Raw genomic sequence first — 13035 nt, 5'->3', positions numbered from 1 at the left:
GTCTGGCAATAAAAGTGTTTCTTTAATGGACAAAGGATGACAATCTTCGCGTTGTGGCACAATCATCGAGGTTCTAATAATAATATTGATATAGACTTAGTAAATACAAGTAGAGAGGTGAAAATATACAATTAGCAGTGAATAACAACTTACCGCTTAACAGGGTAATAAACGAAATCCTTCATGGTGGTTGTTACAAATTCTTCCATGTTTAACTCTCACAAAAAACATGGAATGAAGGTATAAACTGGGTTTCGTGATATTTCGGAGTTCACTTCAATTTACGTTTAGAAGGTAACATTCTAAAATGACTTTCAACTGTACGATCGTCGTCTTTGTTGTCATGGAAACCATATCAACCGCGGTCTTCGTAACTTTCCCCTTTCACCACTACGCAAAAATCAATTTTGCTCTTATTTAAGTTTGATACGATCGTGTAACATCAATGAAGAATATTATTCATATACCTTCAGCAGTATTTTCTCAGGTTGCAAAGTTTTGGTTTACACTAGCTCTTGAAAAACGCAGGTTTTGTATGTTAACTATAATCACGCCAATGTTATCTCTTGAAACCGTACGAACGAGTTGATATTTTTTCTGTGAGAACTCATCAAGTGCAGTACAAATCGCCCAAGGTCATGTGGCTCAAAAATATGTAATTCTGAATAGGCATTTATCACAACTTACATGTAGTAATTGCATCGGAAGAAAAAAAACAACAATTACAGAGTAAGGATGAACGTGAAAGTTTTAGAGATATTATGAAATTTATTTAAACATAAATTGTCCGTGAATCCAAACAATTCCTTTTCAAAAGACCTACGTGCTTGAACCTTAGGTTATCCGCTTCGCCTATTTTTGTATGTATAACGGTGGCTCAGCCAGGACTGATCTTGATTTTTCTACAATCGTACTACTTTTATTACGCCTCCTCTTGCCTCAGGATATCATCAATAATTCATATTTCTATGAACAAAAAGATAAGCCATATTCCTAAACGGGATAACGTACCTACTGATATCGAGTTGATTCCTTGAGTTAAACCAAAAACGGTATTCTGGAGATCAAGAAATTATCTCTCCCACCCTGGCTGCGAGGCAGTAATGAAACTAGTTTGGTATTAAAATTCATGAAAATCGCTCGGAGGCTATGCATCACAAGTTATGAATACACGAGTGCCTGCAATTATATATTAACCTTAACTGAAGGATATGACATTCTACGATTGAGATATAATTTGCATTTTGACAATTATCCTTATGTTTTCAAAATCTACACGCAATCGTAACAAAGTGTACACAAGAGGTGTTAGTATAACGTGAGAAGCTCTAAATGTAGTCACAATACAGCATTTCATTGCATAAATGATCAGGTTTCCAAAGGTGACTGAATGTCGCAGTACTGACCTTTCTCTGTAGGGATCTCTCCGTTAAGGTGAGATGAAGGATGGACTCAATCCTGAATCATTCATAGACGCAAGCCAAGGCAAACACTTAACAAACACCCCACATGCTCGAAGTCACACGCAGAATTTTAACGATACGAGCACGTGCGAGGGAGAATGTGGATAGGATTCCCTCTTCTTTGGCGCAGCAAGGAGCCTGTCTGTCATTCAGGCTCCCTGGGTACGGCGAAAGGGGTTTGGAGGGGAAGGCAAAAGCGCTGGAGGCGGGGAAGGTCGGCGAAAATAATGTCATCCATGAAACAGCCTTGCCAAGAATTGGACACAACGCCCTTTCATGTCTAGGACTTGAACTATATTCTCAGAGCATTTTTTATTCGAAGACAGGAGTCATTTCATGTCGCTAATCGCTTTGTAGTAAAATACTTAGTTTCAATATTCGTCGCTGCGTTGCGTTTCCCCAGATATCCGTAGAAAATTTTTCCGTAGAAGTTTTCACTTAATTTTTAGCAAATTATTTATCCGCATATAAGAGATCTCTTCATGGCAGAGTAAATGCATATATTTACCTATTGGCATAAAAGCATAGTAAAATAAAGAGTGGTTATCTTTGGAAAGGAAAATGCTCAACGATTTTCTCAGAAAAGAGATATCGCTAGGCATAACTTGAGACGTCCCAATTTTTATGCTCTAATAAGTAAATGATGGATGCTATCATTGCTTTATTTTCAAAAAAATATGTAATTCGGGGCATTGCTTTGACGGCTTATGGCATCACCATTTTGATTAATTCTTTGATGGCGAAACATCGAGGGTGGTTGGAACAATTATAAGCGATGCAAAAATTAAACTTTCATTCGGAATAGCAGTCCGAGGGGTGGTCCTTAAATGATGTAAGGCTCTTGGAAAATGGGGAGGGTTATGTCATTTCATTACTTTTCCTTGAGGAAAATTGGGGGATTCCAGGAGGAATCATGCGAAGATTTTATTATTCTATTGCTCAGCTTTATCGACGAAAGGAGAATTTTTTCATTATTGACCACCTCAGAAAAAATTGCGCCAAAATTAACTACCAGATATGTTGCTTCGGAGTAATTTAAAAGTTTAAAAATCTGTTAAAAGTATTGATTTTTTATTTCACTGTATTTATTTCGATACTAATAATGAACCGAGTTTCTTTTAAGATGGTGTAAGTACTTCTTCAAGTCAAACAAAACATGTAACTGATCAGACGTCTTAGTGAAGAACTTTTTCGTCATATTTTTTTTAGAAAAAGGCGATTTATGTATTAATGGTAGCACCGATAAATATGCAAGAGGGATTCATGTCTTGCGGGTCCTCACAAATCTTTGGGAGCAGTAAAAAGGAGTTGAAGCGTAATATAATTAATAATACGCAGTGAGGAAGGTCCCCGAAGAAGCGTGGGGACACAAGGATGAGAGTGATATTCGAGATGATATGCCTACACCACGCGAGGCCAATAAATATATAATTTTACACACCATCGCGTGGAACGGCCCAAAATCAACTTTTCAGTTGACAGAAGTATTGATCGCATCGATTCTTCCTCACTGGGTCACAAAAATTCGAGAATAAGCGGAGAGTAAAGAAGTTTGTGGAGAGTGGAATGAAAAGATTCGCTTAAGAGTGGCGTAGAGTGAGAAGGTGGCAAGGCTGGATAGGCTCCAAGGTTAAGTAACGATATTTAAGTAAAGACGCAGGCAACCATCTTTTCTATGCCATTTATGTAGTTATTGAATGACATTTATGCATTTATTCACAATTTCCAACTGTTTTAGAGACTTTCCAGTTAAATTCAAAGAAACTGCGGAAGATGCCACGGTAGTAACTTTAATGGAGTAATACGCTAATGTGAATTGCAATGAATCCGCTAATGTGAATTGCATCCTGATCCCCGGCTAGGCGAATGATTTTAACACTGAAATAGTAGCATTTTTTCAGCTAAGGCTTTTCAGGCCATTGGCACGATTTTATTTCTATTCTTCCAAATGTTCTATAAAGTTCATTTCGTAATATTTTTTTATGCATACCCTCACCCAATTTTTGACAAAACTATCATTTTGCTTTGCATAAATTATTTAAAAAATCATGCATTTGTTATAGTGGTGGGATGCTCATGGGAAGGATGTATAAAGTGTAAGAGGAGGGTTCTGGAGAGGGTCATGTGGTAAGTGATAGGAGGAAAGAATGTATGACTGATGTTTATGGCTTTGAAAAGGAATATGAGAAAGACAGTTCAGTGGATGATAGTACTGGAGATTATAAGATTAGACTGATTTGATCATGTATAATGGAAAGAAAGGTCGCGGTAGTCAATGGGGTAGAGCGTTGGACTGCTGACCGGAGTGTCCCGGGTTCGATTCCCGGAAAAGGCACTCTGGGCACCTGCAGCTCCACCCAAGGTAAAGTCTTCCTGGGAAACCATTACCGGCACAGGGAAAGGAACTGCCCCCCCCCTTCCTTTATGTGTGAATTGCACACGCCGTATAGGGCTTAGTACTTGGTGAACTCTACCATCACCTACTAAACCGACCTCCGGGTTGATTACTGTGTTTATGGTTTTTTTAATGGAAATAAAATGTAATTGCAATCATTTCCAGTTTCGAAATTTTCTCACTTTAAGCTGTTGTACCCAACAGAAAATGGTGAGACTGGAGAGACAATTTAATTGTACTCAAAAAAATATCTTGACCAAGGCATCCACCCTCCTTCTGTAATACAGGAAGTATGTGTGGAAGTTATTAGCTCTCGGCAATATACGTGGAGTTGGACTAAAGAGGGTAACAGTCCTCTATTGCCCTGTCTGTGGCTGTGCCATGGCTGGGAAGTGGATATGATTCATTTTCAAAAGAACAATTAATGATATAAAAATAAAGGTTAAAGATACCACATTTACCTGCAACAATATACATTCAGGGAATTTATTGCATCGATGGAAGAGCTGATGTACATTCTGGAACATTCTACAAAGCATAAAAAGATGTCATAAAATAAAAAGATGGGTGTTTTGGATATATTTATTTATTGGTACCCCACCCCAAACAGAGAATATATGACTTATTTACATGCTTACATAAGCACAAGGGTTGAATCTACGGCGAGTTTTTACAATATCCAATCATAACTATTCTGCTCTTCTGGTAAAAGCTGAAAATTAGACCTTTATGTAGCAATCAGTTAAGATGTGTTGCAGTTCATAGAAAATACAGTCACTGGAAATAGGAGAAAATATCATACCAAGAGTCAATTTATTAAACTGATAATGATACCTTTTTCCATGGGTAGGTACCAGTCTACTTAATCATCTTCTATGCTGTTCATATCATCAGCCATTAGTTTTGCACAGCTAGTGGAAAGAATAAAAAATTATATTAGCTCCATGGTAATAAAATAATAAACATACATGAAGTAAAGATATAAAATGAATTTCAGGTATTTATTAATATTTAGATTTAGGCAATTAATATTAAATGTTACTCTGGAAATAATTTATAGCAGACAAGTTGCTATTGATAACTATGAGGACAGTCCAGGAAGTAACTTACGTTTATGTGTAGCGAGCAAAGTAGTGGGGGGGGTGTCTAAATAATTGCTGCATTGGCACACACACACTAGGGCAGTGCACCTTGAGCTATGGTGTTTGGAAGGTCACATTCCTTTTCGTTTGTTTACGGTAGCGAGTCAAAATGAATAATACAATTGAAAATCCCTCCAAATGTGCATGTAATATCCATTTAGTGATAAAGCTTTTACTGAAAATAAATTTCAATGCTGTTGACATTTATTGATAAATTTGTGCTGTGCATGAACTAAGTGATGAGTGACAGTGCTGTGCATCAGTGGTGTTGTTAGTCTAAGAGTGAACAGACAAATGGTCATGATGTGCTAGAACTGCCCATCGGTCAGTTCATCTGTCACAAGGCTAGGCCGACCACTGCGGTCCTCGTCATGAATATTGGTGCGGCCATTTTTAAACTGAATGCACCACCGCCTCACTCTGCCTTCACTCATTAGTTCATCTCAGAATGCTACACAAAGTTGTCTATGAATTTGAATTGACTAGTGGTTTTTTGCCAGTAAAAACATAATCACAGATCCCACTCCACACATTGCAGGATTTTCTTTTGCGGCACATATTTTAACAGTTCACAGGGAGCAAAGTTGAAGAACAGGAAGAAGTTGAGTGATAGCCATATAAAGTTTTGCTCAACTATTATTATTATTAATATAATAATTTCTTTATAATTTAGTGAGTCATTATATGTTTTTTCTTTCTCTCTGTAAAAAGGATTATCAGAAATAATGAATAAACAAAAAGCTATTGAGGGCTATTGAAATGGCTCTAATATGCCCAAGTATTTTCATGGTTGGACTAGAAAGGAAGAAATACTAAGAATTTGAAATAACTTATGTCACATATCTCACCTGCAACGTTCAGGCACCCATACTAGTCCTGTTGTGCACTCTCTTTCAGCAAGACATTCACATCTACATGTGCTACTGTTCCAAAACCTTCCACTACCCTTAGAGTAGCATAGTTTCCTCTCTTCATCATTCATGCACAGGCACATGCACTTTCTGGGTATGTACAGCTTAAAAAACAGAAACATTCTAGTTAAAATGATTGATAAAAAGGGATAACTTCATCAGAAATGTTAATTTGAGCAAGTACAGTTGTGCATAAGTTATTCTGGTTAATTTTTGGTTTTTGTAGCTGAATTTTAACTGGTACATTAAATCTAAAAATTAAGTAGACTTGGGGCTTTAGAAATACGATTTTTGTTAGCATAATATTAACTAGTCAATCATAAAACCAAGCTGATTGAGGCTGGATTTTAAAATGCATGTACTTTGATACTCTCTTTAATAACTACACAATCAACACTATATGCCTAATTTTTCTTTCTAATCATTGCTCAAAGATGTGGTTTGTTCAAAACAGGGAGATATTTATATTGATATTAGTGACACACCTGTTTCGGGTTGCAGTGATGTTCCATAACAGTGCATTCACAGCGGCATCTAGAATGTACTTCCACATTAATAATTCCACACTTCACTCCACTGAGTTCATCAAGAACATGCAGTTGTTCCACCTGACATGTACAAAAATTCTATTCAATAGAGAAATATAAATTCTTCATCCCTTCACAATGCATTGTAATACCACAATTATGATTTAAGAAAGTGCTTCGCCTCTTTCCATTCAGAATGCCTTTGATTTATCAACAATGGGTCGGTAGATGCCTGATGACAATGTCATTAGAAAGAAGCTCACAATGTAAGGAATACATGACTTGATGTTGATTGTAGATAAGGGAGATACTTTGAGGTAGATAGCCTGAATAGTGTGCACGTGGAAGGTTTACCCTTTTCCTCATCCCACTAAGCCAATAACTGGTATGGAAATGAATAAGGCTAAGGGGCTGAAATGATGATTTTTAAAAAATGCTACCAAATAAAGGCAAATCCACTGAAAGGTTAGTGGAACTTTGAGACTTTTAGGAATAGTTATAAATTTATTATTAACCTGTACATGTCTCACACTGCTCACATGCGAGAGGGGGAGATCGAGTCCAAATGGACAGTGTTAGGAAGAGGAGTAAGACAGGGTTGTCCGTTATCACCTGAGCTGTTCAATGTACAAGTGTGAGTGGAGGAAATGATTAAAGAGGCATGGGAAGAACTAGAGGAATAGGAATTCCTATTTTATAGGAATGGAAGTTGGTGGGGAATTCGTAAAATCAGGTTAGCTGATGGCCAAGCTCTGCTTTGTCAGTCAGCCAAGGGAATGCAAGCATTGATGAGTGATTTGGAAATTCAGTGTGATAGGAATAAATGTAAATAAAACAATGGCTATGTGATTTCTCCTGAAAAAGAAAGATTAAGTTAAATATTTATATAGGAGGGCAAATAATGGAGCAGGTGGAATAGTTAACGAATCTTAGAAGTGTTTGAGACCGAAATGGTAAAAGTGGTTTGGACATAAGGAGAAGAATTACATTAGGAAAAGAAGCTTTCACAAGGAAGAGAAAATTGATGACAGGGATACAAGGTCTGCCCAATAAATATGCGAACTGAGGCCATAAAAACTTTATTTAGCAAAATTTAGTCCACATCGATTTTATTGCCTTCAAAGTATTCTCCGTTCGTTGCTATGCACTTATTCCATCTTCTTTTCCACTGTTTATAGCACCCTTGGATGTCCTCAGTAGTTAGGCTTTTTAGTTTACTCATCATTTCTTGTTTTACTCTGTCCACATCTTGCCAGTGATGTCCCCTTGTCATATTTTTGCATTTTGGGATTAGGAAAAAGTCGCAGGGGGCAAGATCTAGCAAATATGGAGGATGATCAAGGATGGTGGTTGCATTTTTGCTAGAAACTGGCAAACAATCAATGCTGAATGTGCAGGGGCATTGTCAAGGTGAAAGATCCATCCATCACCTTGAATCAAATTTGGTCACACATGACACACGCAAACTCTCAAACAATTGAGAACTGTCAGGTAGAACTCAGCAAATACTGTTTGTCCTTCAGGAAGAAATTCTTGATGAACAACACTTATGACATCAAAGGAAACCAGGGGCGTGACTTTGATTTTCAATCGGCTTTTTCTTGATTTTTTGGTTTGATTTAATCCACTTGAAAACAGATGTTTTCTTCATAGCATTATCACCGTAAACAGCTGTCAACATTTCAGTAATTTCTTGATAACTTAAACCACATGTGGGGTTGCTGGAAATTATATTTCCGTGAACGGTGCTAGGAAATACTAATAAATCACATTTGAAGCGTTTGAATAAACAGCAGATTTATTCTGTGTGCTGTGCATAACAGACCAAGATCAATGCAGTAAGACATATTTTATGGACGCATCGTGTACAAGAGGGATGAATGCTCGGCTGGGGTTGAGACTTGACCCGTTCCGCATGGGTCATGCCTAGGGTGACACCTTGCGGCACACCCCTGAATTGCACAAACAAATGTACCACCACATCACCCCCCTACCAAAAACTTTGCATTGATTCGTTGCTCTGTGATTTTGTCAATTTCTATTTTCGACATACAGTCAAAAGAAGGACAACAGAAACTAACATAACTGGCACCATACGCACAGCTCAACGATCCACCAAGCACAGATGGCTCATTGGGTCTCAGGCATCTAGCGCCACTAATGGGTGGGGCTACAGTCTGCATCATGGCCACCAGGTTTTACCAGTTTGCGTATTTATTGGATAGGCCTCATATTGAGCAAGGATAATAAGAAAAGGCTTGTTAAAACTTTGCTAAGGAGCATAGTTATACATGGTACAGAAACATGGTCATTGAAGCAGGATGATGGGCATACAATAGAGGGGTTACTTATTGGAGACTTTTGAAATGTGGCTTTGAAGGATGGAGAAGGTGAAGTGGACAGAAAGAAAACAAATGAGGAAGTGCTAGGTATGCTGGGGGAGGAAAGGAGATTATAAGGAGAGAGAAATAATTGATGCAAGGCATATTGATTGGCAGTGGTATGTTGAAGACTGTGATAGAGGGCAGAATGGTGGGCAAGCAAGGAAGGGATAGAAAAAGGATAGGGATATTAGATGGATTGAATGGAGAATGGAAGTATTCAGAGATGAAGAGGGGATTATTTTAGGGTAGGATATTGGATTGCATTTTGTTTGGAGAAACAAAATATTTATTTGGTAGTATTGTCCATCCAAAACCTACCTCAACCGGTAGATTACCTGTACTAAAAATAAATTCATTATAATAAATTAGGGTAGGTTTTTGTTGGAACTGGCTCAATAGACCACTCTACTCTTAAGCCTAACTGACATGTCATCCATCTACATCTCTTTCACAGCATGCTCCCCTCTTATCACCCACCGCCTTAAGCAACCTGCTGCCTGTCCATAACTCCTGCATCCACTTGTCCTGCCTTCATCAAATTTCTAGTCATCTCTCTTCCCATACCATGCCAGTCCCACATCATTTGTTTTTATTTTCGCTGATTTTTAGATCTCCCAAAAATATTATGTTTTTCCCATCTATTTGAAACAGCTGAAATTATGTTGAGAATATTTTATTTTTTCATATAGGTGTTCATGAAAATATTTTGGCTTTCACGCAAAAAGCCAGCACACCAAGTTCTTGGCCAGTAATTGAACTTACCTCAACAGGGATTGTAGTTTTATTTGTAGGCATGCAAGATAATTTGGCATGGCATTCACCTGCACAGCGGTTGACCTCAACTTTGCTTGGAACAAGCTGTGTAAAAATAAAAATTCAATGTAGGTGCATTAGTGCTCTCCAAATGCTAATTCATTACCAATAGTTAAATGGAAATATTCAGCATTTTATTTTATTTATTATTCACCCTTATAAATCTGTTACTATAATGCATGATTTAGTAATTAGTGTTACAAATGGTTTTTCATTGACATTCATTTGGTGTTATTGAACTAACCTAAGGAAAATTAATATGTATATGCATTTATTACATGCATAAGTATGTCAATTTTAAATACTCATGAAAAAGACAGTACATGTGCTCATGACAGACAATAATGTTACAATGAAAGTCATGTAGCTTACTCACAAGTATCCCTGGTGAAGAAGAAATCAAATCAACAATTACAGGTCGAGGCATACAATTGCTGCTCATCATCACTTTGCTGAACTTCTTGAAAAATTTTCTGTCACATTTGCCTACATTAAAAGTAGATAATGAAAAATCATATTAATATCAAGTGGCTTTGAATGTTCCACCCAGCGTAATCAATATTGACTCCTGCCAACAAACACTGCTAGAAGAAAATATTGTCCTCAAAATGACAGCTCATAAGTAAATTCTATGAATTCTCCTCGGGTCAAGGTCTTCATTGAATTAAAAAAAATCTAACCATAGAGTAGGGGCTTTTGCAAAATATAAGAAGGAAAATCAGCCATTGAATGGGCCTAATATGTATGCATACATTAGAGAACTTTCTGGGAAGATTCTTAATGCTTCAACCTCCAACTGTGAATGGTGGATAATGGGTTGAATGAACTGCCAATAGAAAGGAATGGCAATAAATTTTAATTAAAATGCATAATAAATTTTATGTGTATTAAATTCATTAATACACCACCCTCATTAATCCATAAGGGAATATTATAAAATTCATTACAACTTTCCTCAATTTGTGAATCGCTTAAGTTTTTGTGTCAATTATTTCCACGATTTATTTCCATTATTTTCAAGTTCCTTACATTCTCCTCCTATACCTATCCCACCGACTATCCAATGCATTCAACGATATTTTCAACCCCTCGGCTGACTGACAACTGAAGCTTGATCAGCAAACTGCACTGACTTTATGAACTCCCCACCAACTTCCATTTTATCTCCAATTCTTCCCATGGCTCTTTAAACACTGAAAAGTACCAGTGATAATAGGCACTCCTATGTTACCCCTTTTTATATAAAAAAACCAAGGTTATATGGTTTTCAAGAAAGAAAAAACCTAAGTTAAATGTAATAGTAGGTGCTCATAAACTAGAGCGGGTGAAACAGTTCATGTATCTTGAAAGTATTTTGGGACCTAAATTGTCAAAGCATTAGCAACATAGGAATCGCCTTAAGCAAAGTTTTCATAGTGAACAGGGAGTTAATGACAGGAACGTTGATTAATGATGCTAAGAAATGGCTCGTTAAATGGTTGGTTTAATAGAAGATAGTTTAGATCGCGCCACACCACGTCGCTTTTTTTCAAACAATCACAAATCCCAAAAAAAGTCGTAAATATTTAAGAACAATGAATCTTTTTGTTTGAGCCACGGTAGTTAAGTTCCTTTCTAAGCGCCACCCATGACTTCCCAGCTTAATCTGACAGAAAATAAATCATACAAACTTTTTTCTGAGTATGTCCTGATGTAATTTATGTCATGAAATACTTCCTCAGTTAATGAGCACGCCCTGAAATACTGTTGCATCATTCACCTTTTACTTCGGATGCTTGACCTTCAATTTTAATCATCATCACGGATCTAATTTCTCCAAGGAATTGGAAGAGTATTTTAATGTTTCACGGTATACTTTTGGTTTGCACCGAGTAATAGATAGGTGACTATTTTCTACTATTTATTATTCGAACTAATAAGTGGGTCCGTAAGCCTTCTATTTGGGGGAGCCGAAGAGGTCCTGATAACCAGAGAAAGAAAACCACAGCATTCGGCCTGAAGACTGGTTGGGTGAGTCGAGGATTGAGCTCATCTCGCACTAAGCCCCGCTGGTATCCGAAAAATCTTACAGGGTAGGGTGAAGACCAGAAAGGCGATTTGAACCCGGGCCCTCCGGTAAGGAACCGAACGATCTATACCCCTGGCCGGCACGCTGCTCACAAAAGACAAAGAGGTATGACAAAGTCGATGAAAGAGTCAAAAAGAGATTAATATGGGGTGAAATCGAAGACAGAGTTAGTGAATGACTAGCAAATGTTCTACCCGCGGAGGTAAGGGAGGAGACATGGGGGAACCACGCCCTGTAGTCAGCAACTAATAAGCCGAACGGTGGCACCACTAAGGAAAAGTGATCCTACTTCCACCTGAAAAAATCTCTTAAAAATTACGCACGGCTATGAATAGGAAATATTTCCAAATTCATTTCACAGCAGGTAATGTAGAAAGAAACGTTCATGGCGAACGGATTCGAAATATTTAAAGCTATTATTATTCTCGTTCAATGAAGTTAATATCGCACAATATTTGTGTGTGGAAAAAATAGTGCTTCGGTGCATATATTTTTCGCACCCAGACTACAGACGAGCTTCAGCAGTTAATAAAGAACGAAACTGTTTTAACGACACTTACCTATTTCATGGAATTCGTGTTGATCTTTTTCCATTGCATTTCTTTTCGCAATTTCCTTGGATTCCTGTGAGAAAACGAACCCATTACTGTGTTGTACGGAGAGTGTTAAGCAATTCTACAAATTGCTGTCGTCATACTTACCACTCCTCTAATCGTGTAGGTCATTGAAAGTAATAAAACTAGCGAAAGCGTGGAGGCAATAGGAAGAAGGGAAACCCCCATGTTGTGTGCCTCACGTCGCGTGCCTTAAAACTGCGGAGAGTATGGCTGGTCTGGGTTCCCGGTTCTTCTGCGCGATTATGCGGTGACCACATCCTTCTCCTCCATTTTCTTCCGCTTGAGTTCCAAGACAGAATAGCGAAGTAACGGCAGGGCCTCGGTTGCATCACCGCGAAATTTGGAATATTTGGAAATTTTAGTGGATTGTTTTCTGCTCTTCTTGTAATAATAACCTACCTGCATTTCTCCATGTTATTTCGAACAATATCAAAACATTTTTCTACGAAAGGTTTATTTAGGAAGAGAAGTATCTAATACGAGGAATTTCTCAAATATTGCACCCCTGATTTGGCAAATAACCATTTCAATTTCGTATAATTTGCAAAACTAGGCGTAGTAAGCGATTCTATAAAACGATGGTCAGTATGAATCTTCCTCGGTGAATATATTTCGTGCCAAGTCAATAGAACTTCTCGATTTACGTAAACACGACAACGCTCGTGGTTCCTAGCTAGGTGGATTTCTTTTTCGTGAATATTTTCACGTGTAACAA

At 37.7% G+C, this 13035-nt stretch overlaps 1 protein-coding gene across 5 annotated transcripts; it reads right to left on the bottom strand.

Moving 5' to 3' along the window:
* Positions 1–4458: 4458 nt before the first annotated feature.
* On the bottom strand, positions 4459–12519 carry LOC139697869 (uncharacterized). 5 transcript variants are annotated; one of them, XR_011702827.1, is made up of 8 exons: positions 12405–12519; positions 12264–12327; positions 10012–10121; positions 9585–9680; positions 6397–6519; positions 5849–6015; positions 4661–4769; positions 4459–4583 (listed from the first exon to the last, which is right to left on the bottom strand). XR_011702827.1 is itself a non-coding variant. In XM_071596727.1 (8 exons), the coding sequence occupies exons 1-7, from the start codon at positions 12483–12485 to the stop codon at positions 4721–4723; spliced, it is 690 nt and encodes a 229-aa protein (XP_071452828.1). In that variant the 5' UTR covers positions 12486–12519; the 3' UTR covers positions 4459–4583; positions 4693–4720. The 5 variants fall into 5 exon arrangements, 3 of the variants coding, with proteins under 3 accessions (XP_071452828.1, XP_071452829.1, XP_071452827.1); XR_011702828.1 differs by having other exon boundaries at positions 4459–4570; XM_071596727.1 differs by having other exon boundaries at positions 4693–4769.
* Between the last annotated feature and the right edge of the window lie 516 nt (positions 12520–13035).

Source organism: Hetaerina americana, unplaced genomic scaffold (assembly GCF_022747635.1).
Source record: "Hetaerina americana unplaced genomic scaffold, ioHetAmer1.1.p SCAF_8, whole genome shotgun sequence".
In the NCBI taxonomy this organism is placed as follows: Eukaryota; Metazoa; Arthropoda; class Insecta; order Odonata; family Calopterygidae; genus Hetaerina; species Hetaerina americana.
The sequence above is the reverse complement of the archived record's forward strand: the minus strand, read 5'-3'. Positions and strand labels throughout refer to the sequence as shown.